At 48.2% G+C, this 27,257-nt stretch overlaps 2 protein-coding genes across 2 annotated transcripts in view; both read left to right on the top strand.

The window, feature by feature from the left end:
• LOC142750542 (nucleoplasmin-like) overlaps window positions 1–27,257 on the top strand; it is a 53,010-nt gene that overhangs the window by 19,292 nt on the left and 6,461 nt on the right. The window lies entirely within an intron of this gene.
• Window positions 12,776–26,336, top strand: LOC142748520 (uncharacterized). Its single transcript, XM_075855588.1, has 4 exons — window positions 12,776–13,211; window positions 13,416–13,569; window positions 13,685–14,138; window positions 26,145–26,336. Exons 1-4 carry the CDS (start codon window positions 13,028–13,030, stop codon window positions 26,334–26,336), a joined length of 984 nt encoding a protein of 327 aa, XP_075711703.1. The 5' UTR covers window positions 12,776–13,027.

Here is a 27,257-nt window from a genome sequence, read left to right as displayed (position 1 = left end):
GGAACAAGGCCGCCAGGTTATACTGCCTAATGTCGGGGAAATTAATGCCCCCGTTGGCTCTTGGTTGTTGTAAAATCTGGTAGGAAATGCGGGATCCCCCCCCCACACAAATGTCCTGTATAAGTAGTTAATGTGTTTTTCATCTTTTAGGGTGAGATATATTGGGAGGGTGTGGAAAATATATAGGAGACAAGGGATCTTCATCATCTTAAGAAGATTGGCCTTCCCTAGGTATGAAAGGTTGAAGTGTTTCCAATTTGAGAGAGTCTTTTCTAATTCCTCTATATAACGTGCTATATTAAGTCTGTAGAGTTTAGCAGGGTGTCTGGAGATTTGGACTCCCAAGTATTTGATCGCCTGGGTGTTCCCTCTAAATGGAAAGGTGGCCGCCCAAAGGGGTTTATAAGTCCCTCTCAACAATAATGTCTCTGTCTTGTCCCTATTAAGTCAGTATCCTGATAATCGGCCCACCCGGTCTAGTTCTTTAAGAAGGGGGTTTAGTGTCCGCTTAGCGTCCGTAACTACCAACAGGATATCATCCGCAAAAGCGGCTACTTTTAGTTCCAGGTCTTGTATAGTAAGGCCCTGAAAAGTTGAGGTCTTAGAAAGGTGACGCAGTAAGGGATCTATGGAAAGATTAAACAGAAGGGGGGAAAGGGGGCATCCCTGCTTGGTACCTCTAAAAATATCTATAGGGGTACAGTTTTGCCCATTGACTGCCACACAGGTCGCCGCCCCCACACGAAGGGACTGGATAAATTGGGTAAAAATAGAACCCACCCCTGTACGGACTAGCACCTCATCCAAAAATGGCCATGCCACCATATCAAATGCTTTCTCAGCGTCGAGACTCATTAACATAGTCACCGGCTGCACGCAATCCTTCGCCGCAACCGTAGCGGCTATTGCAGATCTGATATTTTTCATACAATTCCTACCTCGTGTAAAACCGTTTGAGCATCAGACAAAAGATCAGGAAGGAAACATTGCAACCTATCTGACAGTATTCTGGCCAGCAGCTTGTAGTTGTGGTTAAGTAACGAGATAGGACGGTATGATTGAGTTAAGGAAAGATCTTTGTGTGGTTTGGGTAAAAGCACTGTGCGCGATTCCATGAAATGGTCAATGGGCATGGAGTGCAAAACTGCTTCATTCATTAGTCAAAACGGGGACCAGCTGAGGCGCCAAATGTTATAGTATTCTGATGAAAATCCGTCTGGAGCCGAAGTCTTCCCATTAGAGGCTGACGAAATAGCTTGTCTCACCCGTTCCTCCTGTATTTCTGCATTCAACAAAGCTTGCTGCTCTACTGAGAGGGAGGGCAATTCAACCGTGTCCAGAAAGGAGTTAATGTCGGGGGGAGAGGCCGGGGCCGCTCTATAAAGATCTTCATAGTAATCAGTAAAAATGTTTGCTATTTCTGTTGGGTCAGTAGAGACTATTCCTGTAAGAGGATTACGTAAGGACAAAATAGGTTTGTATGGATGCTTTTGTTTTGCGAGGGTTGAGAGTAGCTTACCGCTTTTATTCCCCTATCTGTAAAACCTGTTATCCGTGGATTTAACCTGCCAATGTGACTCAGTATGGATAAAAGCGTGTAATAAATGTTTTGCAGTTTGGTAAATCTGTTGGTTGGGCGAGGTAGAAGCATCTATGTAAGTTCTTTGGCTCACTAGCAGATCCTTGTAGATGGCATCAAAACGGGCTTTCCGTATTTTCCGCTTACGAGACAGATATCCTATAATATGCCCTCTCATCACCGCCTTGGACGTTGCCCACAAGAGCAGTATATTTTCCACACGGGGGAGTTCTCATCTAGATAGGTGCCCCTGTGCAAGCAGAGGTATTGTTCTAATTCCTCGGATTCTGCCAAGTAAGAGGGAAACCACCATATTCTAGTCTTAGGTGAGGAGTGTGAGATTGATAATGTCATAGTGATCGGGGCATGATCCGATATGGTGATGGGGCAAATCCGGGAGGAAGAATGGGAGTCAAACAAGGACGTTGATATTAGAAAATAATCTATGCGCGAGAATGAGTTATGAGCAACCGAGTGGCATGTGTATTCACACGCTCCCTCATCCAGTACCCTCCAGGGATCACAGACATTGAGCGAATCCGTGAAGAGAGCAAGAGAGGAAGCGGCAGCCTGAGACTGAGGGGTAGGGGGGACCTATCCATAGTGGGACATTGCACCAAGTTGAAGTCACCCCCAATAATTAGGCTATGTCTAGGGAGACCCAGTATATGTTGAACAATTTCTGGATAAAATGCTTGCTGATCATGATTTGGAGCATAGCTATTAACCAACAAATAAGGGACATTAGCTATCTTTACATGTAAAATGAGGTATCTACCCTGGGTGTCACTTATTGAACTTTCCTGTAATGACGGGGTAGGGAGACAGACAGGTGAGCCCTAATCTACCTGCCACTCAGTCCCTGCCTACTTGCACGGCCCGTCCTAGGCGACGGCATACAACAGGGCGACGGTCCCTACGCTCAATATGTGCAAGACAGACAAACAGACAAGGGTACACAGAACTAAGGGAAATGGGGCAGTTGCCCACGGCAAGACCGTGAGCAACAAGAGTAGTGAACGAGCCGAGTCAAACCAGGAGTGTACGAGGTACCAAACGCAGAGCAGGAGCGTAGTCAATAAAGCCAGGGTCAAAATGAAGCAAGGTCAATAATGATAGCAGGAGCAGCAGAGCCAGGAAACAGGAAAGAATCACAGGCAGAGACAAGCAGGAAATGAAGGTATAAATAGACCGAGGGCGGGATCTAGAACCGTCTGAGCCTACCAGCCTGAGTGGTAGCAGATCGAGTCACTCTATCAGACTTAGGAGCAGGTGCAGCCTGATTAACCACATGCGTCGACACGGGAGCTGTGTCTGGCAGATCCTTTACATTTCCAGTGTGTATCGCAGGCCCATTCTAAAAAGGATCGCCACCCCCGCTGAAGAGGAAGAATGTGAAGCTGAGTAGCAATCAGACAACCAGGGGGCTATCAATCTACTCTGTATGCCCGATCTCCAATGAATCTCCTGTAAAAAGAGAATATCGGGGGAAAGCCGTTTAAGGTGATTGAGCACCTTCTTCCTCTTCAAGGGCGTGTTTAAGCCATCCACATTCCGGGAGAGGAATCTGAATATTGGGAGAAGTCTGATATGTGTCAGGAAGGTGCGTATGTTGGGCACTCATCCCGTCGCAAAGTTGGATCCAGGACAGATTACGAAACATCCGGCTGCACCACGCAGTCCCAGCAAGCCGCGTGCCCAGCCTAATCCCAGTGGTGTGTGTAGCGGCGAGAACCATGCCCTCAATGGTCTGCAAGAGAAAAGAGTTTAGCACAAGCGAGAATGGTAAACACAAAATAAACATGTAAACAACGTCGATGGCGAACTTGGGTTTGGGTAACAACATATTTGCCATCAAAGAGGTAGAACAGCTATAAGTAACAATTTCTAACTAGAAGAATAATAAGCGCATGTCCATATGCCAAGTGTGTGAGCATTCCCCTTTCAAAGACGTGAGTCACCCTGCACCATTTTCCTCCAAGCGAAGTTGTCTTCTGGCCTGTACAGGGTCCTCAAAGATGAGTGTAGGGTCGCCATCCTGCACCTTCAATTTGGCTGGGAACAGGAGTTGGAACCGAGTGTTCCTGCCATACAGTATACGGCAGATTGGAGCAAAAGCTTTGCGTTTCTGGGCGACCACTGCCGAGTAGTCTTGGAAGATCAGGATCTTAGAGTCATGGATTAGTAGTTCCCTCTGTTGTCTGTAGGCAGGGGTGAACCTAGCCCCTCTGCTGCCTGAGGCGAACCGGAAAAAGTCCCCCCCCCCAAATCTATCCGAGTTTTCTCATTACTAGCTTTACCCCGCAATATATAAATTTCTTTTAATAGTTAAACATTTGTTGTTTATTTGCTAAAGTGCTGTTTGAGGTATAGAAAAGATTTAAAGAATTCTACATACTGTGTTACTTTAGTATTATAGATCAGCAACGCAGCATTATCACTGAAAATTGTTTAACGCATCTTCTATGCCCCCTTTTTATTATCTAATTGACTTATGATTTTTAACTGAGTTCAGTGGCCCGGCGTGGACGGCCTGATGCAGTGACGTCATCGTGCCGGGCAGTTGACGTCATCAGCGTGCTCCCGATCTCTTGTAGGCCTCAGGCCTAAACCAGGCTGTGGCCTACAAGAGCAAACAGCGGAGCAGTGGTTTTTATTGTGGCAAATTTAAGTTTTTTTACATTTTATACTGCCAACTTTTTTTTGGTAGGTTCCGCTGGACCGTTTGGACTACGTCGTAGATTCCTTGGACTACTTCAATGATCTACTTTTAATAAAAAATAAAATTCTGAAAGAGGGTTGCACGGGGGAGTTTTGATTTCAATAATAAAAAAATTCTTATGTCTGTTTTTTCAAGACTTTATTATGGCCTTAGGGCTGCTGTCTGATTGACAGCATTCAATTACTAAGGCTGGGGCTTAGCATTAGCCAGTAAAAAGGCTATCACTAACCACTATTATTACCCCGGTTCCCACTGCCGCCAGGGATGCCTGGAAGAGTCCAGTACGATTCAGTACCTGTCCATCTGAAACGACGGTTAGGCCGCAGGCTGGTATTATCAGGCTGGGAAGGGCCAAATATGTGGCCTTTACCACCCTGGTGATGCTAGGCTGCAGCTGCTTTATTGTATCTAGCTAGTTATGAAAAATAGGTGGAACCCCACGTCATTTTTTTAAAATAAATTGAAAAAAAAATGACTTGAGATTCCCTCCATTTTTTATAACCAGCCAGATACAATAAAGCAGCAGCAGCCTAGCATTACCAGGGTGGGAAGGGCCATGGTTTTTGGCCCTTCCTAGCCTGATAGTACCAGCCTGCGGCTACCCCAGTACCCTTCACTTCAGATAGTCGGGTACTGGATCGTTTTCCAGCTCTTCCCGGTACTCCTGGTGGTGGTGGGTAGCGAGGTAATAATAGGGGGTTAGTTGCAGCCTTTTTACTGGCTAACACTAAGCCCCTTCTTAGTAATGGACACTCTCAATCAGACAACTGCCATTACTAAGGCGGTAATGAAGTATTCAAAATCAGAGACATAAAATAAAAAGTTTTATTGAAATAACTCTTTCACACAATCCACTTTAACCATTTTATTTAAAAAAAGCTTAAAGTGTAGCTAAACGTTCGACAAACCTCTGACATGTCATAGTGACATGTCAGACGTTTGGATTTGTGAGGGTCCGAGCACGGAGACCCCCACCAATCTCTAGAACGAAGCAGCTGAAGCACTCGTGTAAACGCTCAGCTGCTTTGTGTCTGTTCGGATTTTTCCGGAAATAAATTTATCTGTGTACGGGCTCATAGACTTTCTATTGAGCCCGTACACCGATACACTAGCACGAGCACTTCAGCTGCTTTGTTTTAGCGATCGGTTGGGGTCTCAGTGCTCGGTCCCCCACCAATGAAAACTTCTGACATGTCAGTATGACATGCTAAAAGTTTAGTTACAGTTCAAAGGCTATGCACACCTTTATTTTTATATATAAATATATATATATATATATATATATATATATATATATATATATATATATATATATATATATATATATATGTAGAGATATATATAGATATATAGATATATATATATATATCAATGTGATTGGTGCAAGTTTTAATTACTTTTGATTCAAAATTATTTTTACTTTTTGAGATAGAGTTGCTTTGTATCCTGTATACAGAACAGCTGTATCTACTGTAGTGCTGAGACCTGAATCTATTAGGTCACCTATTATCGATAACATCTAAGTTATGAACTTAGATGTGATCGGTAACAGCTCGATCTTGCCCCTACTAATTTAAAAACGGTCGGCCGACGCTGGGGGGCCGGGACTATACTGCAAGGGGTGTCTGGGCATTTTACTGACAGCAGAGGGCTCTATAGGGGGGGAATAATCCCCCCCATAGAGCCCTCACTAGTTACTATGATGAAAGGTTAGGGGGGTCTGAGCATCTGACTGACTGCTCTAAAGGGGGGACAGAATACTGCCCCCTATAGAGCCCTCTGCAGTAAGTCAGACGCTCAGACTGCCCCTCCCCAGCATCCCCCTATCCTTCCATTATAGTAACGTGAGGGCTCTATGGGGTGGATTATTCCCCCTCATAGAGCCCTTGGCTGTCAGTAAAATGGCCAGACCTCCCTTGCAGCATACTCCCGGGTCCCGGTCCCCCAGCTACGGCCGACCGACAACTTTTAAATTAGTGAAGGAAGGAGCGTGAGCGCTGTAAGTGGCGCTCAGTTTTTAATACAGGCCACCGCTCACCGCTCACCTAGTGCATTGCGTCACTCCTCTTCTTGAGGAGAGAGCACTCGACCGCTCCTTCTGCAGACCTGCTACTCTCTGGCGGCGCGTGCTGCGTACTGTGTGAGAGAGGAGGAGGAGTGTTCTTACAGATGGGCACCATCATGCGGCACGTCATGTAAGTAAAATAAGGCATGCCCCTCCCCTCGTCCAGTCCGTCCCTGGTTCAAAATGCCGCCCAGGGGCGTAACTAGGAAACACTGGGCCACATAGCAGGCAGACAAAAACTCTTGACTGGGGCCCCCCCCAGGTGCCACAAGCAGCCCTCCTTATAGATAGTGCCCCCTGTAGAATGTGCCATACAGCCCCCTGTGGACAGTGCTATACAACCCCGCCTATAAACAGTGTCACACCCCACTTGTAGACAGCGACCCCCACCTCCCCCTTGTAGATAGTGCCATACAGCCCCCCTGTAGATATCGCCATAAAGCCCCCCGGTATATAGCGATATACAGCTCCCACTGTATATAGTGCCACACAGCCCCCCTCCCTTGTATATAGTGCTGTACAGCCCACCCTTAGTAGATAGTGCTACACACAGACCCCTGTAGTTTGCACCACACACAGCCCCTTGTACATAGAGCCACAGCCCTCCACCTTGTAAATAGTGCCACACAGACCCCCCCTTAGTAGTGCCACACGGTTCCTTGTATATAGTTCCACATAGCCTCCCCATGTGTACAGTGCCACACAGCTCCCCTTGTATATAGTGCCGCGCAGCGCTCCTTTGTGTATAGTGCCACAAGGCAAGGCAATCAAACATGGAAAGTTGGGTTTGGAGGCAGGACTATGTGACTCGTCAAGATAGCGGCACCGCCCCATGACACTTTAATGAGTAATTAGCATATAGTGTGCGCCGTTTTAAAAGTGGATTTTAAAGATTTTGCTGCATCTGAGAAAAAACATACAGGGGAATATTGTCAGGTCACGCATTACCACATGGTGGCGGTTCAAGGGGTTAAAACTACCAGACAGGTTCCCATGAAATATACAATGAATTGAGAACAATTCCATCTGCCATGCAATTTTGTTATTATAGATATATCCTATATAATTACAGCTCCAGTACCAAGCTCTGACATATATACAGTACCACAACCAAGCTCAGTACGTAAATACAGTACTAGAACCAGGTTCTGACATATATACAGCACCATAACCAAGTTCATATATATATATATATATATATATATATATATACAGCACTAGATCCAAGCGCATACATAAATACAACACCAGAACCAAGCTCAGTACATGTAATATACAGCACTAGAACAAACATCAGTACATATATAAAACACCAGAACCAAGCTCAGTACATAAATACAGCACTAGAACAAAGCTCAGTACATATATGCAGCACCAGAACAAATACAGCTCAATTTAGTGCAACCCTTGCCGTATAGGTTTGTACGGCGTAAAACTACATCTCCCAGCATGGTCCAAACAATGGTGAGGATATGCTGGGAGATGCTGTTTCACAAAAAAAAAAATCCTACCACCCATCATCTCGCTGCAGATCACACAGTGACTACATTACAGATTAGAGGAAGAATAAACATTTACATTAAGTGACTCACCGGTGATGTCTCAGATTCTAGTTCTTTTCTTCTCCTTTCGGTCCAGAACTCTATGAAGGATTTCTCCTGGCAACGACCCATTTCTGCAGTTTTCCGCTCAGATGTCTTCAGCTTCTCTGTTATGATGGGGGTAAGGAAACAGACAAGTGAGCCCTAATCTACCCGCCACTCAGTCCCTGCCTACTTGCAACGACCCGCCCTAGGCGACGGGGTACAACTGGGCGACGGTCCCTACGCTCAATAAGTGCCCGACAGACAAACAGACAAGGGTACACAGAAGCAAGGGAAAAGGGCAGTTGCCCACGGCAACACTGTGAGCAACAAGAGTGGTGAACGAGCCGAGTCAAGCCAGGAGTGTACGAGGTACCAAACGCAGAGCAGGAGAGTAGTGAACAAGTCGAGTCAAACCAGCAGAGCAGGAGAGTAGTCAGTAAGCCAGGGTCGATATGAAGCAGGGTCAAATGGTTAAAGAAGCTGCAGCAGGGCCAGGAAACAAAACAAGAATCACAAGCAAGGAGAAACAGGAAAGGCAGGTATAAATAGACAGAGGGCGGGAGCTAGCTCCGTCTGGCCAGGCTGTGATAGGCTCTCCCACTCCTAAGCCTGCCATCCTGAGTGGTGGAAGATGGAGTCAGTCTCACAGACATAGAAGCAGGTGCAGACTGATTACCTATGGGCGTGGATACAGACGCTGTGCCTGGCAGATCCTTAACATTCTCACTTTTAAAACATTTCTGCACCTATAAAAGAAGTCTAAATTCTCAAAACCTCTAAATAGAATAGCTCCAAACACTGTGTCCCTGATTATAATAGTACCATACACTGTGTCTATAGATAGTACCTCACATATAGCTCCCACATATAGCACCCGATGTACATAGTGCCCCACAACCCCACATATAGCTACCCCTGTATATAGTGCCCCACATCCCCACATATAGATCCCCCTGTATATAGTGCCCCACATATAGACCCCCCTGTAGATAGTGCGCCACATCCCCATATAGACCCCCCTGTACATAGTGGCCCAGATCCCCATATAGACCCCCCTGTATATAGTGGCCCACATCCCCACATATAGACAACCCCCCCTGTAGATAGAGCCCCCACTGTAGATAATGCCACTCACAGTTTTAGTAGAGGAAAAAATACAACTTTACATACTCACATGATCCCGTCCATTGGCAATGCAGATCTGCTCTCTTCTGAGCAGGTCTGCTGTAGCTGAACGACGTGTCGTTCAAAGGCGCTGATTGGCGGTGCAGAATACCTTGCCCTGTCAATCAGAGCCTTTCAAGCACGGAAGCGTCATCGCGACTCTAGCATTGTTGAAACGCGCTGATTGGCGGGGCAAGTAATTTTGCCCCGACAATCAACGTCATTGTAAGGCGTTGAATGGTCGGGCTATAGACGCAGGTACAATTACTACAAGACGGGGTGGCTGTCGCCCGGCCCATAAATGTTAGAGGCTCGGCGGTGATGGCCACGTAGCAGCATCGCTTCAGCATTAACAGCCATAACGGCTGCTAGCGGCGCCACCGGGCATATGGGGGTGCGTGTCAGCTAGCGGCACCGGCCCCCTCAAGCCACGGGCCCCATAGCAGCCGCTACGGATGCTACCGCGGTAGTTACGCCACTGATGCTGCCCCCATTTTCGGCCAGGTGGCGCCGCCTGAGACTGTCGGCTTACCTTGCCTCATGGCAGGTGCGGCACTGTCTGTAGGCCCTTAGGACTTTCTCCTTTATGTGTGCCCTTTCTATCATAAGCGAGTCACCGCCAAGCTCGATGTTCAGAGCATGAGGGAGGTCTTTACAAAGAAAATCCAGCAGTTGTTCACCAGTCACCTTTTCCGGGTTGCTCACAAAACGCAAGTTATTATGTCTATCCCGGTTTTCCAGGTCGTCCAGCTTGTCTCTTAGTTCTTCATTGGAGGCTTGGATTTGTCGTACATTTTCCTCCATTGCTGATATCGAGGTGTCTGTTGTTACAACCCTCGTTTCCAAGTCCGCAATCTTTTGGGAATGCGATGTAATTTGTGCCAGAGCTGCATTAAAAGACGTGTGCAATACCTCCAGTCTTTTGTCAAAAAGTGGCAACAACATTTTAGAGACCTCTTGAGCTATCAGGGTGGCTTGGTGGTTGTCCATCTCGCCGCTGTGCTATGGACTGTATTGTGGAGACAACCTTGGTGTCGTAATGTCCCCTCCCATCGCCAATTCTCGTGAGAACTGTGGACGTGTGAAAGACGCTTTGGCAGACGAGGATTTGGGAGCCTGTTTGTCCCCTTTGGTGCTGCTTTTGGACTTTTGCATGTCGAGAGGATGAGAGGAGTCAGATGACTAAGAAAGTTGAGATCGGGTATGTCTCCCTTCTGTATGTTTCGTTAGGAATTTGTCCATGACACAATCCCCAAACCGTGGGGAGAAGTGAGTGCATCTAAGGAGCGCTACAGATGCAAGCAGAGGCCTATGATGGGGAAGCAATGCAGTGATGCGTCATATATTCATTGTGGCATTATGAACATAGTGCTGCGGTCCTAAGCATGTGAAATCATGGTGAATACCGGAAGGCCGCGCTGGACCCCAGCGAGTTGTAGTAAGAAAAATAAGCATACGTGCAACTTCGTCCCATGCTTTTAGATAGTCACAGGACTGTGCAGCCTCCGTGTGTGTGTTGCTTTAAATCAAGAGCTTAAAATGTCTCAGCACGTGTATAGTATGGACCATGAGAAGCAGGCAGAGGTGTAGCTTTCTGCAGTACCAGCTGACACAGGGGTGAAATGGCGGGACCCTGCATCCACCATATGTGGCACAAAATGTCCAGGACAATGAGCGGACCTTTGTCCGGCACAGTTCCCTCCGCTCTATCAAAGCCGGATTGTCCGAATTTGTTAATGGCTGAGAGGTGTAAAAGCTCAACCACACATGCCGACCCTAGGTGGGGATCCAAGAAATCGGTGGCAACAGGGTGCTCAGAGGATCTGATCCTGCGGCCTGCAGGCCTGAGGATAATATACTCCAGGAGGTGTAGTTGAGCGTCACGCTGGGAATGCAGGCCCAGGCTGTGTCTGTGGCTGTCTCATGGGCAGCGATATGGCTGTAACGGGGAGCAGGATAGAGGACCTCCACTAGCCGGTAAGTATGCGTGGCCAGGGGGCTAGGGTGGAGACTTCCCCTTACCTCTGCGTCGCAGGCCCCTGAACTCTCGTCAGCCCGCGCGTGTCACCCAAGATGGCAACGGCCGCAGTAGCAGTGGCTGGGTCCATTTCGGCGTTACACCGCCCAAGGCTCCGGGGAGGAGATATAACGAGCTCCAGTGATGCACCCATCTCTCCGTAGTCCAGAGAGGTGCCGATGCCCAGGTGTGAAGCAGGATTGCGGCGATACAACGCGGATTCAGCTGGCCGTGAGGGAGCTCAATCTAAAAGCGGCCATCCACGATGCCCCGCCCCCTAAAACGTATTTTTTTTAAAAAAAAATCTTTACAATACTTTTGGGGTGAAAATGGGAAAAGGTTTTTTTTAAAACATTTTTTACATGAAAAAAAAAAACAAACTTTATTTCACAGATTTTAACTTTTTTTTATTAGTCCCTTTAGGGGACTTGAACCAGCGATAGTTGGATCACTTGCACTATATACTGCAATACTAATGTATTGCAATATATCGTCTTTCTGATAGGCTTCTATTAAGCCCTACCAGAGGCGATCCCGCTCGTTACTGTGAAGTGTCGGCTGTAACATACAGCCGACACCCTCATTGTATAGAGCGGGCTAAGCCCGTGAGCCTGCTCACTTCCTCCTACCCTGCTATGATGTAGGGATACGTCAAATGTCAGGAAGGGGTTTATGGTTTGTTAGCTTTTTTACAGTATTAGAAAATATATATTTTTTTATTTCACAAGATTTAAGAGAACAGTTGCTCTCTTTTCAGGCTGAATAGATGAATGAATGTTGTAATAAAATATCGGTTAATGGAGACACTGACTTTTTGCCCCTTAACCCCCAGAAATATGTGAAAAGGCTAGAATTCGATTTTGCATTCGGTCCCAGGAGCTTCAAGTTATGGCGTAGTATTTTTTGGGCAATATTCTACTTCTGTGGTCCCAAAAAGCTTAGGGGCCCCTCTCTACTTCAAAAATTATCTTAAACTTTACATGTTTTGCTGAATGTGGTCATAGTGGAGCGGGGTGTCAGTCCAGAACCCCACAACTACTCCATAAAAAAAACATCAAAATTTTTTTTGTTGTGTTATGGGGGCATTTTATTTTAAAGAAACAGTAGCAGGAAATGGCATCTATAATACCTCATGTAAAATGCTCTGCTTTATTTTTTTTTAGGCTGGGTTCACACGAGCACATTACGTCCGTAATGGATGGAACGTATTTCGGCCACTAGTCCCGGATCGAACACACTGCAGGGAGCCGGGCTCCTAGCATCATAGTTATGTACGATGCTAGGAGTCCCTGCCTCGCTGCAGGACAACGGTCCCGTACTTTAATCATGTTTTCAGTACGGGACAGTAGCCACAGCGAGGCAGGGACTCCTAGCATCGTACATAACTATGATGCTAGGAGCCCGGCTCCCTGCACTGTGTTCGGTCCGGGATTAGTGACCGAAATACGTTCCGTCCATTACGGACGTAACATGCTCGTGTGACCCCAGCCTTAGGCCTCATTTACACGAGCGTATTATACGCGCGTGCGACGCGCGTGCTTTTCACGCGTGTCGTACGCACCTATAATAGTCTATGGGGCTGTTTAGACGATGCGTGAATTTTGCGCAGTGCGCGTGCGTTGCGTAAAACTCACGACATGTTCTAAAATCGTGCGTTTTTCGCGCATCACGCACCCATTGAAGTCAATGGGTGCGTGAAAACAACGCATGCCACACGGACGCTCCTGCGTTGCATGCGCGAAAATCACGCATCACTTGTTATGTCCATGAAAAACAGTCTATAAAGCTGGACAAAGCAAACAAAAACCAGGAAGTGCTTGAGTTTCCACTGCGAGTGGGCAGGGCTAGTGACTGGAGACTGTGAAGGTATCTTCCACTGTCAACATCTGCTGCCATGCCGCGTGGGATGGACGTGGAGCGCCTCCTCGTCCTGGTCCAGGGACACCCCGAAATTTGGGACACTCGCTCGGAGGCGTACCACAACCGGACGGCCAAGGAGGACGCCTGGGAGGAGGTGGCAAAGGAGCTGTTTGGCCAGGAGTGGGAGAGTGGCCGAACCCGTGACCGCAGTCGGTTGGGTGAGTACCAGGCATTTTCTGGCAAAGCATGACATCCCTTTTGAAGAACTGGGGCCCTGTATGTGTCTTCTGCGCTATTTCACGAGAAACTTTTGTGGAGCAGGCGCATCACCGTGTACCACGTAATTGGCAGTGCAGGGCCCTTAATTTAAAGTGAGAGGTCATAGGTCTGATGGCATGATATCTGTTTTTTAACTCCAACAGTCCAAGAGATCAAAACACGGTGGCGGAGCTGCCGTGACCAATTCCGGCGTGAAATGGGTGAAAGGGGACGCAGCGGGGATGGCGCATCTCGCAAGCGACCGTATATGTATACCCAACAGCTGATGTTCTTGAAGGACATCATGGAGATGCGCACGTAAGAGTTTCTGCCATTGCATGTGTCTAATGTGTGTTCGCCCATGTCCTGTTTGCCATCGTGTTGTTGTAGGCATTGTTATATATTCTGTTCTAACGTAATTTCCTCTTTCTAGAACCACAGACAATTTGGAGGATACCGCAGAAGAGACAGACGTGGGCGAGTCTCGGCCGGAACCTCCTGCTGCCCCTGTCCTGCCCCCTAGCCCAGAGCCGACACCCCTGGAGCCCGCCCCTGGCCAGTCCGCACGGGCCGTCGCCTCTCCGGCAGAGGAGCGCCCCGTGCGTGCCCGCACTCGCCGGGCCCGTGCTCAACAGGCCTCCGCAGCGGGGCAAGTAGATGCCCGGGTCCTGGACTATCTACGGCGAGCCGCTGATGAGGACGGGAACGACGCCTTTGGCCGAAGCATCGTTCCCCTCCTCCGGCTGGTCCCCATGGACCGTATGGGCCGTCTGCAAGCGTCGATCGTCACGTTGATCGACGCTTCCAGACCGCCCCACAATCCGCACGTGTGCTTCACGGCCATTGAACAGTGGCGCAGTACAGCCATGCCGGCCACCACGCCCCAGGTGCCGGGCCCATTCCACCCAGGCCCCCAGATGCACCGCCCGCATCCGTATATGCGCCCTATGGCTCCCCACTTCCCTGGCCCAACATACCCCGGACAACATCAGCACCACTATGCTGCCGAGGAACAACCTACACAGCTCCAGGTCCAGCATAGTGGTGCTGAAATGCAGGCCTATTCGTCCCCGGGCCACCAGTACCAACACCTTTAAGTGTGTTGGAGGCCAGAATTTGTGACGCCACACTATTTTTGGGTGCAGGGATGCCAACTCGCCGTCCTGTTTTTGTGTTGGATCGATATTATACACCATGTTGGTGTTTTTTGTTTGATGAAACATTTTTGGGCTTTTGCAAAACCCTGTATTAAAAACTTTAATGTTGAATGGTTATATTTCGTGTTGTTTTTCATTGATAGCCCTCCACACAATGTTTGGCCCACATTTCCTTGGCCTATACCCTCGCACACCTCTGGGATTTGGGTCCAATGAATACACACGTGATATGAGGTTTTAGTTAATCACTCGGGGTTTGATATGGTTTGCAAGAGGTGCGGACGTTTAGGTGCTGTCATGGGCCCCGAGGCAAACTATGTACACTAGCAATTGGCCTTTCCAAACTTTCGCCCACACAACATTCTATCTCCAGAAAGAAGGTTGCCAACTTTATAAAGTCCTGCTCAAACCCAGACAGATGTAAGGTCGCAGCCCGCGACTCCTCTTGTTTTGCAAGTCCCTAACCCAACAACAACCACGAAAAAATAAAAACCCCAGCCCACATGTGACGTGTGTAGGTAAGCCGACAAACAACAGAGAACCCTTCAAAGGTCATCACGCACCCACGGTGCGGCTCCAGATCGACATTCCAAATATGCCGCCAAAGTATCCCTCATGCGAGGGCGGGATGAGAGAGATCGGCCGAGAGGAATAACCGGGACACTGAGGCTGCTGCCTGCATCTGTAAGTATATGTGCTGCATCAAAGGTAGCATCATTAATGCAGCAGAAGTTATGCAGACCGACACACAATTCTATAACACGTGTCACATTCTGCATGGACAATTGCATTGTCGTCCCAAAGACACGCCACCTGCGCGACATAATGGCAAAGCCATATTCCATACATCGACGAGCTCGGCAGAGGCGGAGATTAAGGTGCTAAACCTGCTTCTCCCAGCAAGCAGGGGTTGGGCCAGCTGGCCTATTTGTAGGCTGGCCTGGCATGAATCTCCTCTGCGTTTTTGACGCGCGTTGCAAACGCTAGTCATGCGCGCGTTTAAAACGCAACAACGCTGCGTATACGCAGGCAAAACGCAATGCCAACGCGCGCAAAACGCAGCGTTTTTTGCGCGCGCAAAACGCACACGCTCGTGTAAACGAGGCCTTACATTGTAGTCTTTCCTTATACTTTTTTGGAAAAATTTTAGGGGAAATTTCCCACAAAAAAACTCACATACAGTTAATAAAAGTCTATTCACTAATACTGTACATTACCACAGCAGTAAATAAAACCTTTAAGGGCACATGCTCCGCAGAGAAACCCTGATTACGGACCCATAGTCACTCTATGTGCCAAACCATGGTGCTGCAGGTGGACATCATATTTTTCCTTAGAAACAATGCTTTTATGTGAAATTACCTGTGATGAAACATGTCACATTGAGGTACAGTATAGGCTCACATGACTCCATAAAATGGTCGTGTACCGGATGATACCTCTTTGGGTATATTTACATGTATACATTTTCGTAATCATGGGGAAAATCGCAGTGGTTCCGCAAAATTATGGCAAAACCGCAATAGGACTGCGTTGAAGTAGCAGCAAAAAAATCTGCTGTATTTTGACGTTGCAAAAGAAAAAAAAAACACTATTTGGCCGGGTTCACACGTAGCATAAATACTGCAGATTTTCTGCAACAGATTTCATTTGGGAAAATCCGCAGCGTATTAGGGTATGTTCACACGCTGAGTCAAAAACACCTGAAAATACGGAGCTGTTTTCAAGGGAAAACAGCTCCTGATTTTGAGAAGTTTTTTAGGGTATGTGCAGGGCCGTAGCTAAAGGCTCATGGGCCCCGATGCAAAAATTCTTACTGGGCCCCCCCCCCGCAAACTTCTCATGGCGGACGGTCCGCAGCTTTCAGCTGCATCGCTGGGTCTCCTAAGTGACCCAACAATGCAGCACTAGCAGCCAGGGCGTCACTAAGGCTGGGTTCACACACCCTATTTACGGACGTAATTCGGGTGTTTTAGCATTGAATTACGTCCGAAAATGCGGCTCAAAAGCGTTGGCAAACATCTGCCCATTCATTTGAATGGGTCTTACGATGTTCTGTGCCGACGGTCATTTTTTTTTACGCGCCGCTGTCAAAAGGCGGTGCGTAAAAAAGACGCCCGCGTCAAAGAAGTGCCTGTCACTTCTTCAGACGTAAATGGAGCCGTTTTCCATGGACTCCATAGAAAAACAGCTCCAATTACGTTCGTAATGGACGCAGCGAAAGACGCCTGCACATGCCATTACGGCTGAAATTACGGTGCTGTTTTCTCCTGAAAACAGCACCGTAATTTCAGCCGTAACAGACGCTGCCATGTGAACATACCCTCAGGGCTTAAAATGTCAGGGAAATAGCCCCAATACATATGCGTCCGCCCAAAAAAATGTGTGTATAGGAGACAGCATAGCATATCTATAGCACTACGACCCTATAAACTATGGATAGGATTAGATACATTGGCTCAGCAGACAGTATCACACATGATAGGATTAGATACAGTGGCTCAGAAGGCAGTATCACACATGATAGGATTAGATACAGTGGCCCAGCAGACAGTATCACACATGAAAGGATTAGATACAGTGGCTCAGCAGACAGTACCACACATGATAGGATTAGATACAGTGGCTCAGCAGACAGTACCACACATGATAGGATTAGATACAGTGGCTCAGAAGGCAGTATCACACATGATCGGATTAGATATAGGGCCCAGGAGACAGTATCACACAAGATACGATTAGATACAGTGGCTCAGCAGACAGTATCAAACATGATAGGATTAGATATAGGGCCCAGCAGACAGTATCACACATGATTGGATGAGATACACAGCTCAGCAGACAGTATCACACATGATAGGATTAGATACAGGGCTCAGCTCGCTGACATTGCGGCTCCAGCGCTGGACCCAGGATAGGTAAGAATAATAATTTTGCTTCTTTATGTGTTACTGATTATTTTTGTGTGTTTTTTTTTACAGGTTCGGTTGTTGGACTTCGGATTTGAGGACGGCGTTTTTTTATTCTCAATAAAATGGTTAATGAGGGTTGTGTTTTTTTATTTCAATAAAATATTTTTTCTATGTGCTTGTACTTTTTAAACTTTATTATCACCACCTTAGTAATGGCCGCAACCTCCATTACTAAGGCGGGGCTTAATGTTAGCAGGTGCAGAGGCTACACTAACCCCCATTATTACCCCGGTACCCACCGCCACCAGGAGTACTGGGAAGAGCCGGGTACGAACCAGTACCCGACCATCTGTAGTGACGGGCAGGCACCGGGGTGGCCGCAGGCTGGTAGTATTAGGCTGGGGAAGGCCAAAAACAGTGGCCCTTCCCACCCTGGTAATGCTGCCTGCTGCTGCTGTGTTGTATCTGGCTTGTTATGAAAATTGGGGGGGGACCCCACATCGTTCTTTCCAATTATTTTTTATTTTATATATTTTTAAATGACGTGGGGTCCCCCCCATTTTTCATAACCAGCCAGATACAATAAAGCAGCAGCAGCCTAGCATCACCAGGGTAGGAAGGGCCACTGTTTTTGGCCTTTCCCCTCCTCATAATACCAGCCTGCGGCCACCCCAGTGGCCGACCATCACTACAGATGGTCAGGTACTGGATCGTACCCGGCTCTTCCCAGCACCCCTGGTGGCGGTGGGTACCGGGGTAATAAAGGGGGTTAGTGTTAGCCTCTGCATCGGCTAACACTAAGCCCCACCTTAGCAATGGATGCTGTCAATCAGCCGGCGGCCATTACTAAGGCGGTAGTAATATAGTTTAAAAAAAAGCCACAAAGACATAGAAAAAATATTTTATTGAAATAAAAAAAAAAAAAACACACAGCCCTCATTAACCATTTTATTCATACCGAACCTGTAAGAAAACACACAAAAAAAACGATTAGTAACACATGTGTTAGGCTTAAATACAGGACCCATGTGTGATACTGTCTGTGGGACCCTGTATCTAAGCCTACCACAACGTAGGCTTAGATACAGGGTCCAGCAGACAGTCATGTTATACAGTATAAGATTACTGTGTGCTGGGGCCCTGTAGCTAAACCTACAGTGTGGTAGGCTTATATACAGGGCCCATCAGACAGGATCACACATGGGCCATGTATCTAAGCCTACCATGTGATTGGCTTAGATACAGGGCCCAGCAGACAGGATCACGCATGGGCCATGTACCTAAGCCTACCATGTGATTGGCTTAGATACAGGGCCCATCAGACAGGATCACACATGGGCCATGTATCTAAACCATGTGATTGGCTTAGATACAGGGCCCAGCAGACAGGATCACACATGGGCCATGTATCTAAGCCTACCATGTGATTGGCTTGCTTAGATACAGGGCCCAGCAGACAGGATCACGCATGGGCCATGTATCTAAGCCTACCATGTGATTGGCTTAGATACAGGGCCCATCAGACAGGATCACACAATCTGTGATCCTGTCTCATGGGCCCCCTAAGCCTGCTACATCGTAGGCTTAGGGGTTGTACAGTCCCTATACATTGATGGACTATCCTCAGGATAGGCCATCAATAGCTGATGTGTCTCTCGGGACCCGCAAATCAGCTGTTTTGAAGGGGCCGCAGCACTCGTACGAAAGCTGCTTCCCCTTCATTTCACTACTCGCTCACACTGGGAATCGCCGACACCGATTCACAGTGTGACCGGAATGAAGTGACCGGAATGAAGGGGAGCAGCTCTCGTACGAGTGCTGCGGCCCCTTCAAAACAGCTGATTGGCGGGTCCCGGGAGTCGGACCCCGCCAGTCAGGGCTAACCTTCCCTTCCTCTTCGGCCGCGGCGGGAGTTCTGTCGTCTCGATGCTGTGCGCGGCGCATAGCGCTGTGACGTCATGCGCTGCGCACAGCGCTTGACGTCAGGACCTCCGCTGCGATCCGGAACTAGGAAGGTAAGTAAAGTATGTTACTATAGTAACAGGGGCCCGCGGCCCGAGTTACTATAGTAACTTTTTATTGATGTGGTGCGGGTATGTGCACACGATAGCAGGCATTTACGTCTGAAAAGACAGACTGTTTTCAGCATTTTGCGAGGCTTCTCTGACAGCCGTAAATTTTGAGCTGCTCTTCATTGAGTTCAATGAAGAACGGCTCAAATTACGTCTGAAAGAAGTGTCCTGCACTTCTTTTGACGAGGCTGTATTTTTACGCGTCGTCGTTTGACAGCTGTCAAACGACGACGCGTAAATGACAGGTTGTCTGCACAGTACGTCGGCAAACCCATTCAAATGAATGGGCAGATGTTTGCCAACGTATTGTAGCCCTATTTTCAGACGTAAAACGAGACATAATACGCCTCGTTTACATCTGAAAATAGGTCGTGTGAACCCAGCCTTAAGCCACTTGCGATTTTCGCTGCGTTTTTCGCTGCGTTTTAACGGCCGTTTTTGGAGCTTTTTTCAATAGTCTATGAAAAACAGCTCCAAAAACGTCCCAAGAAGTGTCCTGCAGTTGTTTTTAGCTGCCGTTTTTCAAAATGGCCACGTAGAAAACGGCCCATCGGTACAGAACGCCGTTTTCCCATTGATTTCAATGGGCAGATGTTTGGAGGCGTTCTGCTTCCTATTATTTTTTGGCCGTGTTTCAGGCGTTTACGGCCCAAAAAACGGCCGAAAATAGGCCGTGTGAACATACCCTCAGGGTATGTTCACACGCTTAGCAAAATACGTCTGAAAATCCGGAGCTGTTTTCAAGCAAAAACAGCTCCTGATTTTCAGACATTTTGTAGCAACTCGCGTTTTTTGCAGCGTATTTTACGGCCGTTATTGGAGCTGTTTTTCAATGGAGTCAATGAAAAACGCCTCCAAAACCGTTCCTAGAAATTACCTGCACTTCTTTTTCGCGGGCGTCTTTTTACACGCCGTATTTTGACAGCGATGCGTAAAATTAAGCCTCGTGGGAACAGAACACCGTAAATCCCATTGCAAGCAGTGGGCGGATGTTTGGAGGCGTAATAGAGCCGTCTTTTCAGGCGTAAGGACAGCAGATGGACACGTCGGCATGACTAAGTGTAAGGATGAAAATATTTTTTTCTTTTACGTGCAATTTTCTGCAGCGGACATTCCTGCCAAAAAACTGTACCACTATTTGGTGCTGTTTTTCGGCCGGAATTTCTTGTGGCGACTAGAATGGACACGCTGTGTGCATTTACTCAGCGTATCTGCCCTGTGTGAACATAGCCTTTAACGACGTCATCTGAACACACCCTAATGAAAAAGAACCATACATGTTTTCTAGAGGGTGTCAGGTTGCTCGCCCCACCTTGTTTTTCACAATCAGCACCAGCAGGTGCGGGGAATTGTCTTGAGATCGGCATTACTTCTTCTCAGAGAGAGAGGAGACGGCCATGGAAGCTTCTTGACAGCACGTATTCTGGGCTGATCTAATACTGTGTATTGTCCATTCAGATATAATGTCCAGACAGCAGTTGTTTAGTCTTTCCAGCATCCATTCAGATGCGGTAGCAGGACAAGTGTGCAAAATATGGGGTGAGTGTCTCCCGTCACATTTGCCATATATAATGTTTCACGTACCAATCGCACGAGCCCTGTGGCTACCTTATAATTCTGGTAATGCACTGCACTGGTATATGCTGCAGCGGAGAACTTTTCATATGGTTACATAGCAGATGACCTTGCAGTCCTATTCCAGTGACCACGTAACCCTTTGTTTTGCATGATTACTTAATACAGTAAAATTCCTTTAATCCGGCAGCAATGGAACTTGATCAATGCTGAATTATTGAGTATTATGATTATGGGGACGCCATAGATAAATATATAAAACTCGCTTGTAAGTCCAATACAAAACGTAAGACTAGGGCTCCATGGCGATATATCGCCCGCCAGTGAGATGTGAGCGGAGTTTGGTGGCACAAGTCACTGTTGAATTTTTTTACCTCTGTGTGACGTTGCATGCGCACAGTTCAGCGTATATGCGTGATAATCGCAAACGTTTAACGCTGTGAAGCCCTGACCTAAATTTACTACCATGGCTATTTTTATTGTACATTTTGGAAATGGATTTCTCTGCTTTGTCTTCTGCTTCTGGTTTGGTAAAATGTCACATTGCGATGAAGTTCTGTGTTGGATTATCAAACTTTCTGGATAATATTGCAGGTGGCAGGAATTTTACCGTGACAACAGCGGCCGCCATTAAGGTGGGGTTGCAAGTTGTTGTTTTAAAATAAATCCTCGGCTTTTAGCTTTCTTAGACGTTGACCTGCTGATAATGTTGTAGGAGTCCGGATCCGTTGAGCACTTCACTTTGTACCAGGGGCGTAACTAGGAAAGACTGGGCCCCATAGCAAACTTTTGACTGGGGGCCCCCCCTCCCCTGGGTGTCACACAACGCCCCCCCCTTGTAGATAGTGCCTTTTTTACAGCCCCCCTGTAGATAACGCCGTAGAAGCCCCCCTGTAGATAACGCCGTAGAAGCCCCCCTGTAGGTAACGCCGTAGAAGCCCCCCCTGTCGGTAACGCCGTAGAAGCCCCCCCTGTCGGTAACGCCGTAGAAGCCCCCCCCTGTCGGTAACGCCGTAGAAGCCCCCCCTGTCGGTAACGCCGTAGAAGCCCCCCCTGTCGGTAACGCCGTAGAAGCCCCCCCTGTCGGTAACGCCGTAGAAGCCCCCCCTGTCGGTAACGCCGTAGAAGCCCCCCCTGTCGGTAACGCCGTAGAAGCCCCCCCTGTCGGTAACGCCGTAGAAGCCCCCCCTGTCGGTAACGCCGTAGAAGCCCCCCCTGTCGGTAACGCCGTAGAAGCCCCCCCTGTCGGTAACGCCGTAGAAGCCCCCCCTGTCGGTAACGCCGTAGAAGCCCCCCCTGTCGGTAACGCCGTAGAAGCCCCCCCTGTCGGTAACGCCGTAGAAGCCCCCCCTGTCGGTAACGCCGTAGAAGCCCCCCCTGTCGGTAACGCCGTAGAAGCCCCCCCCTGTCGGTAACGCCGTAGAAGCCCCCCCTGTCGGTAACGCCGTAGAAGCCCCCCCTGTCGGTAACGCCGTAGAAGCCCCCCCTGTCGGTAACGCCGTAGAAGCCCCCCCTGTCGGTAACGCCGCGCAGCCCCCCCTGTCGGTAACGCCGCGCAGCCCCCACCCCCCAAAAAAATCCGACCTATAGTGTGTCTTACAAAAGACGTGTATCTCCTATCCACAGGATAGGGGATACATGTGTGATCTCTGGCAGTTCTCCATGACTAACCTCTGACTTCCGGAGTCTGCGCAACTTAATAAAAATGAAAGGAGCGCTGGTCACGCATGCACACAAGCGCGACCGGCGCTCCATTCATTTCTACGGAGCTGCCGACACAGACCCCGGAAGTCCGAGGTTTGTGATGGAGAACTTCAGTGGACTTTCGGTCCCCCGTTCTCCCGATCGCTGCCAGCGATCACACATGTATCCCCTATCCTGTGGATAGGGGATACATGTCTTATGTAGGAACAACCCCTTTAATGGCAGAGCGGGGAGATACCTCCCTGCTCTGCCGTAGTGTTCAGTGCCGTCGCGCCGTAGCAGCCATACGGCAGCTAGCGGAGCCTCCGGCCACGGTGGGGGCCCGTGCCGGCTGGCTGTGTGTGGCACTATTTTCAGGGGGGGGCTGTGTGTGGCGCTATTTTCAGGGGGGGGCTGTGTGTGGCGCTATCTGTAATTTTAAATTTATCCATTTTTTTTTAAACTGATAGTGCAAAACTGATTACAATCGGCCATCAAAAAACGGACATCAAAAACGGACCAGGACAGCCATTATTTATGGCCAACACATGCACCTTGTCATGTAAACAGAAACCACAATCCCAGCGTGGTGTGGGGTGGGTAGGAGATGTGGGGTGGGATTGGGTAGTTGTAAAGGCGTCCAAAAACTAGCTTCTCCCTGAAGTTAGGGCTAGTGTTTGGCATCTTTGCAGGTTCACAATGTTGCTTCGTAGGTCTGATCTGAGGTGAGTGGAAAGCGGCTGCCTTTTGGGCTCTCCCTCTCGGCACCGGCCTCAGCTCTGCACTGAATATTACACACGTGACCAGGGGTGTACCTAAAGGCCCATTGGCCCTGGTGCTAGAATTCAGCTTGGGGCCCCCCTACCCCTCCCCTCAACACTACAAGACCCCTGCCGCGCCTATGCCCAACAGCCTCCATGGATGCCCACACAGTATAATGTCCCCCACGCAGTATAATGCTCCCCGTAGTTACCCCCATACAGTATAATGCCCCCCATAGGGGACACCATACAGTATAATGCTCCTCATAGCTGCCCCCACAGCAGACCCCATACAGTATAATGCCCCCCATAAGTGCCCACACAGTATATTGCCCCATACAGTATAATGCCCCCATAGCAGATCCCATACAGTATAATGCCCCACACAGCATAATGCCCCCGTAACGGCCTCCCCACAGTGTAATGCCCCCACAGCTGCTACTATAACAGCACCACATACAGTGTAATGCCCCCATACCTGTCACTCCACAGTGTAATGCCCCCATAGCTGCCACCATATCAGCCCCCCCATACAGTATAATGCCCCTGATGGCTACCCAACACAGTATAATGCCCTCATACAGTATAATGCCCCTCATAGCAGCCACCATATCAGCCCCCCCTATACAGTATAATGCCCCCATGTGTGCATAACAGAAAAATAATTAAATTACTTATCCCCTTTCCCACGATGGGTGGCGGAAATCCTTCTCCTTCTTTGCCCTGTGTTATGAGTGACTCAGCGCAGACAGGCGCGATGACGTCACTACATCGCGCCTGTCTGGGCTGAGCCACCAATGGCTCACGGGACAGTGAATGCTGGAGGAAGGTGTCGTCAGCTCCTTGCTCCAGCATTAAATTAAACTGGATCTGCGTACTGAGGACGCAAATACAGTTGGAACCGGGACCTCGAGTGGTTCGCGACCCCCCCCCTGGAGGTCTTCACACGACCCCGTAGGGGGTCGCGACCCACAGTTTGTAATGTATTGTATTATACTGTCTGTGTTTGCAGTGGAGAGAGGAGAGGGGGGGGGGGCTCCTCTCTCCACCGCAAACACAGACAGTACAATACAATACAACACACATACATTACGGGCCCCCTCTGCAGCTCATCTGGATTCATCCATGAAATTCCGCACCGGCTCTTCCACAGTGGCTGGAACTCCCCTTAAGGCCACATGGTGCACTGAGTGTACCATGTGACTGTTTTCTACAGGAGTTCTGCCCGTAACCAGGAAGTGCCGGCGACACAGCACATAAAGAATTCGTATTAGCATGCTGTGTGGATACGGGGGCCCTGTGAGCCCCCTAGGCTTAGGGGCCCGGCCCTAAGTGTGACCCCCCCCCTATAGCTGCGCCACTGCACGTGGCATTACATCGTGTCGGGCTTCAGTGTAGCGCCGAGGCTGGAGCTGAGGAGGAGAGCCTTGACGTGCCAGGATCACCTCCAGAAGTTTTGTGAAATGACAAGTACATGTGTATCTAATCTATCATGCATCCAATCTATCACAAGCTATGCACCAATCTGATAAAATTGGCACATTTTCAGACCCCTAGACTACCTTTTTGGTCAGTAAAAACTGATGACCACTGACGGTTTTGTTGTAAAAATTGTGAACGCCTGATGGCAACTGAACAATGTTTCATTAGTTTTAATCACTTGAGAGGCCAAAAAAATGATGTTGATGCAACTGATATGTGAACACACCCTTAGAAAGCATTGTGCTTTTTTTGCTATACCTTTTTCGGACCCACATGGCCAGGCATTGACTATAATGATAACTGCTGTACTTAGAAGATTAAATAAGAATTTAGTGATGTATGCGTGTATACCCAGATGCAGCTAAGTAAATTACCAAATGCTGGTCTGAATAGCTAAATTTAGCTCCGCTACATCCATAGGAAAAACTAGTAGCCATCTTTTCTTCTGCTGAAAGCACCACTTGTATTACTTACAGTGGTTTTCCTGCCCCCAGCATTTTTTTAGGGGAAAAATGCTTGATGCGTGGGGGTCCGAACGCTGGGACCCCCACATTTTTCCAGAACGAGGGACCCCGGTCCCTCTAGCCACAAGACTGGTGGCTAGAAGGAGTTTGAATTTAGTGGAGGTGTGGAGCTACGCCATTCAAAGTCTATGGGGCTGGCAGAAACAGTCGAGCACTATGTTCCAGTTAAACTCCTCCTAGCTGACCGTTTTGCGGCTAGTGGGAACAGGGAACCGTTCTGGCGATCGGTGGGAGTCCCAGTGGTTGGACACCCACTGCTCTAGCATTCACCTATCCAGTGGATAAGCTAGAATACCCATTTATGGTTTGGTTCACATCTGCAGGGTGGTTTTTACAACACAATGCCAGATCTGTTGTATGGCAGATACCACCAGGATCCAATGGAGCCCATTGACTTTAAAAATGGGGACCTCTGTTCTGACAGGAAGAACAGATTTGCATGCAGTGTTATTTTTATTATATCTGACAATTTTCAGCCGAGGAGCCTCCAACGCAAATGTGTTCGGGACCTAACACAGAAGATCAATTTACTACCCATTTTTATTTTTTTTTGTGGGGGTAGGTAATTTATCAATGGCTTTATCAATTGACAGGCCATTTTTAATGGAAGAGTATGCCAGTCACCAGACTCATGGCAGGTGTGACTACCACCGTCCACTACTATTCCTCTTTCAGTTTTTTTTTTTTTTAACAAGACCACTATGGTGCTCTAAATCCCACCCAACAGGGAAGCCTCACTCTTCTTTGGATACTGGTCAACCTTAGGCCACATCAGGGTATGCTCACTGGAGATCTTCTGTTCAACTTCAACTTCACCCGCCACCTGAGGTTAAACAGAAGTCCTGGAATGGCCTCAGGACAGGAGATATCTTTTGCCAGCAGTTCAGCATTGGCCTCACCAAGTAGAGTCTTATGCTAAACATAAGAGCAACAGTAACTGTTAGGGCTTATTCACACAACCTTAGCATACGCCTATGTGACAGCCGGTAAAACAACAGCCATCACACGGACGCATGTATTTCAATGGGGCTGTTTTAATGGACCGTGTGAAGGGTCCATGGAAAAATAGGACCTGTCCTATTTTCTTGTGTTTTCACGGATCCCTCAATATACTCAAGTCTGAGGGATCCGCGAAAACAGGTCCCGCACGGGTGCAACTCGGACGTGAGAAACTGGAGTTTTTCATGTCCAAATTTGCACTCGGTTGTGTGACTCATCTAGTCTAAGCCAATTCACCGATGGAAGAAGGGACACCAGCTCCAATTAGGGTTGGTAGCCATAGAGGTGTCATTTTAAAACAATGGGTGTGGATTTAGGGTCACATTTCCCACTCTCCACCAAACGAGACAGTGATACTGGCTTCCTTCACGGGGGAAATACAGGGGAGAGGCTGGCACCAATAAACTCCAGAGGGCTTTACACTAAAATTTAGAACGGGTGATCCATTTAACCAGTGGATCATTAGTTAAAGGGGTTTCCTGGTTTAGAAAAGTCATAATAATACACCCTATTATGGAATTCTGGGTTAATATTTGAGGGTCCTCTGTTCAGCTTCCTCATCTACTGGCCAGAGTAGAGAGCAGTTACAAAGTGTCTCTCGCACTGGAGGACCTGTCCTATCCTGCATTATGCAGACAACACATTGATATGAATGAGGACTGTGTAATGCTGAATTTCCCCTGTGGTGGCGCTGCATTAGAATTGAAGATTTACTGCCAGGTTTCCCCACAGCTAACAACTGATCGCTGGGGGTCTCAACAGGGAATACTTTCTATCTGCTTGTTGTCAAGGAGCCCCTGTAATAAGTAAGGACTGACTTAAGCTAAAATTTCTGGTTGAT

Source organism: Rhinoderma darwinii, chromosome 3, assembly GCF_050947455.1.
Source record: "Rhinoderma darwinii isolate aRhiDar2 chromosome 3, aRhiDar2.hap1, whole genome shotgun sequence".
In the NCBI taxonomy this organism is placed as follows: Eukaryota; Metazoa; Chordata; class Amphibia; order Anura; family Rhinodermatidae; genus Rhinoderma; species Rhinoderma darwinii.
Note: the sequence above shows the minus strand (reverse complement) of the source record. Positions and strands in the feature narration are given on the sequence as shown.